We start from the raw sequence: 3,647 nt of genomic DNA, 5'->3' as shown, positions 1-3,647 counted from the left end.
TCCAGGTTGACAACAAAAAGGTTGACACACCTTAGGTCGACGCCAATTGGTCGACACACATTAGGTCAACATGGACAAAATGTCGACATGGACAAAAGTTCGACAGGAACAAGGTCGACATGGAAAAAGGTCGACATGAGTTTTTCGCAATTTTTTCTTTTGTGGAACTTTTTCATACTTAACAATCCACGTGGACTACGATTGGAACGGTAATCTGTGCCGAGCGAAGCGGATCGGAGCGAAGGCACCATGCCCGAAGCATGGCGAGCGAAGCAAGCCATGCGAGGGGACGCGGTTCACTAATTGGGGTTCCCAGTCACTCTACGAAGAAAACGACACCAAAAAAACATAAAAAAGTCATGTCGACCTTTTTCCATGTCGACCTTGTTCCTGTCGACCTTTTGTCCATGTCGACCTAAGGTGTGTCGACCAATTGGCGTCGACCTAAGGTGTGTCGACTTTTTTGTTGTCGACCTGGAGTCCCAGACCCGCAGCAGTAGCCTACTAGCAACAGAGCAGAGGACATTTCTGAGGAATACTTTGCTGGACCTAAATAATGTTAAATACTAATGTTCATTAGTATCGCTGCAATAATAAACGAAGCATGCCACTGGTAATAAGCCTCATTAATAAATGGGGCCCTACATTTGTTTATTTTTTATTGTTGGTTTAGTGTTTTCTTATAAATCAAAACATTAAAGCAATGATAATGTAGAGTATATAGTTTTGCAAAATTCAAAAAATGCATCAAAGTCATACTTAGTTAAGGCACTGCATATGAAAGGAAAATATTTGTCATTAGGTAGAGTAACAATATATAATTTGAGGGAACATGTGGTGTGGGTCCATTGGGGGATTTCCCCTGTGCACATTTTTTTTTAATAAAGGTGATTAGATATCTAACATCATACGCAAATTTAATTATCTGTGTTCTGGATATGGGTGGTCATTCCAAGTTGATCGCTCGTTATTTTTTTTTCGCAATGGAGCGATTAGTCGCTAATGCGCATGCGCAATGTCCGCAATGCGACTGCGCCAAGTAAATTTGCTATTAAGTTAGGTATTTTACTCACGGCATTACAAGATTTTTTCTTCGTTCTGGTGATCGTAGTGTGATTGACAGGAAGTGGGTGTTTCTGGGCGGAAACTGGCCGTTTTATGGGTGTGTGCGAAAAACGCTGCCGTTTCTGGGAAAAAAGCGGGAGTGTCTGAAGAAACGGGGGAGTGTCTGGGTGAACGCTGGGTGTGTTTGTGACGTCAAACCAGGAACGAAACTGACTGAACTGATCGCAGATGCTGAGTAAGTCTCGAGCTACTCAGAAACTGCTAAGAACTGTCTATTCGCAAATCTGCTAATCTTTCGTTCGCAAATCTACTATGCTAAGATTCACTCCCAGTAGGCGGCGGCTTAGCGTGTGCAAAGCTGCTAAAAGCAGCTTGCGAGCGAACAACTCGGAATGAGGGCCATAGTGTCTTTGGGAGATTGATCCCAATTAAATCAAAGTGTTCTCCATACATTTACCTCTGTAGTCTTAGGTGTGTAAACACGTTGAGATCCTTGCTATGCACGATTTTCACTTGCGATTTTCCCTGAACTCCCCGGAGCCCAGATAGCACAGATTTTGACTAACTTTTCTTGAGATATGGACTATGTGTGCTTACGATTTTGTCTTATGTGAGATTTTGGCTTATGTGAGATGTCATTGACATGTGAGATGAACTAGATAGTACACCGATCTAGCAAGGATTGACTTGACTGCACAGTCTATCTTTTCTTGCGATGCAGACCTGGCAGGACCGCGCATCGGGATCGCAAGGTGACTTTCATCTTGCGATCTGCACTAACTTTTCTTGCGATTTTGACTATAGATGGTGCAATGGGGGTCATTCCGAGTTGATCGCTAGCTGCCGTTGTTCGCAGCGCAGCGATCAGGCTAAAAATCTGCATTTCTGCGCATGCGTATGGACCGCAATGCGCACACGCAACGTACGGGTACAAAGGCCTTTGTGGTTTTGCACAGGTTCTAGCGACGTTTTCATTAGCACTGGTGGCCGCAAGAAGATTGACAGGAAAGGGGCGTTTCTAGGTGTCAACTGACCGTTTTCAGGGAGTACTTAGAAAAACGCAGGCGTGCCAGGGAAAATGCAGGCGTGGCTGGGCGAATGCAGGGCGGATGTGTGACGTCAAAAGCCAACCCACCAACGTTAGAATCAACGCATGCGAAGAGTAAGTACAGGGCTGGTCTTGTTTTGCACAAAATGTTTTTGCAGGCGCTCTGCTGCACAGGCGTTCGCACTTCTGCAAAGCGAAACTACACTCCCCGGTGGGCGGCGACAATTTGTTTGCATGGCTGCTAAAAACTGCTAGCGAGCGATCAACTCGGAATGACCACCAATGTTTGTTGGGATTACTAATTGCAATAGAACATAGCAGCTTTGACAGATAGTAGTCCCATTATTTACTACTAGACTTGAATATTGATACAATGTTTATATTGATTTCATTATTTTATCTAAGTCATTGCAGCTTTATTAAGTCTATAGTGCGATTGCAAAGGCTTGTATAGTGTTAAATCCCCTTGTGTTTTTTATGGTTTCCTTTCTGGGACAATTGCAGATTAAGTGTATGTTTGATCACCACCTGTTCTGCTATCATACAGCCAAAAAACCACGGCACGGCATACTCCATGGTGATAAGGCCCATGATGTGTCCAGGAAAGTGAGAATAGTCCCAAGGGCAAGCATCAAGACTCTTCAATATGAAGCCAGTGGAAAACTCCCATAGGTATGTCCATAGGGTGTATATTAGGCACCTACACAAAAGATGGCATCTTGTCTGCAGATATAGAGACATTTTTTCTATGATGAAAATTGCTGTTCCATATATGAAAAATGCCCAGATGCTACTGACTCCTATCAGCTTCCAGCTGAAGGTGGTGAAAAAGTCCCATGTCGCTGTAAACATTATTTCACATAACAGTCCATGAGTTGCATAAATATACCAACGACAGATCCCATGAAGGGATCCCAGTCTCTGCATTCCGGCAATACCCAGGTCTGTGAAAATTCCATCATTTGAAAAGAAAGAAAATAATAAATTAGGAGTTGGCTAGACATGTTTTGAGATCGATAGAATGCAAGAGACAAAGGGGGAGATTTATCGAAGCTTGGAAAGAGATAAAGCACACACCCATAAGCATACCTCCCAACATTTGTAGTGGAGCAGGCGGGACTTCTTGGCGCGGCTAAGCCGCGCCATGGCTGTAAGGGGGCGTGACCTGTGCAAAAAGGGGTGTGGCTCTTATCATTTTTCAAACACAGCCTGTAACAGTTAGAAACTGATTGGTTAGTACTTTACAGTATCTCTCTCCACTTGCTCTAAAAGCTTTGATAAATCTCCCCCACAGTTATTAAACTGTGCAAATGAATAATTGAAATATAGCAAAAGGGTTCTATGGACAATCATTTATTGGGGTACCATGCTTCAAATTATACTTTTACTTTATCGTCATGTCTCTGATACACAGCTGATCTTTAGTCATGTACTGTATATAGAGATTACATATCTGAATGAAACAAAAACAGGCAACTCAGCCTAATGTTATATATACTTGGATAAAAAGCACTGAAATAAGTCAGAAAGCCTT

At 43.0% G+C, this 3,647-nt stretch overlaps 1 protein-coding gene across 1 annotated transcript; it reads right to left on the bottom strand.

The window, feature by feature from the left end:
- Positions 1-1,400: 1,400 nt before the first annotated feature.
- LOC134911769 (transmembrane protein 229b-like) lies at positions 1,401-3,056 on the bottom strand. The gene has a single exon (XM_063919808.1). The coding sequence runs from the start codon at positions 3,038-3,040 to the stop codon at positions 2,570-2,572; it is 471 nt and encodes a 156-aa protein (XP_063775878.1). The 5' UTR covers positions 3,041-3,056; the 3' UTR covers positions 1,401-2,569.
- Positions 3,057-3,647: the final 591 nt, after the last annotated feature.

This window comes from Pseudophryne corroboree, chromosome 4 (assembly GCF_028390025.1).
Source record: "Pseudophryne corroboree isolate aPseCor3 chromosome 4, aPseCor3.hap2, whole genome shotgun sequence".
Taxonomy (NCBI): domain Eukaryota; kingdom Metazoa; phylum Chordata; class Amphibia; order Anura; family Myobatrachidae; genus Pseudophryne; species Pseudophryne corroboree.
The sequence above is the reverse complement of the archived record's forward strand: the minus strand, read 5'-3'. Positions and strand labels throughout refer to the sequence as shown.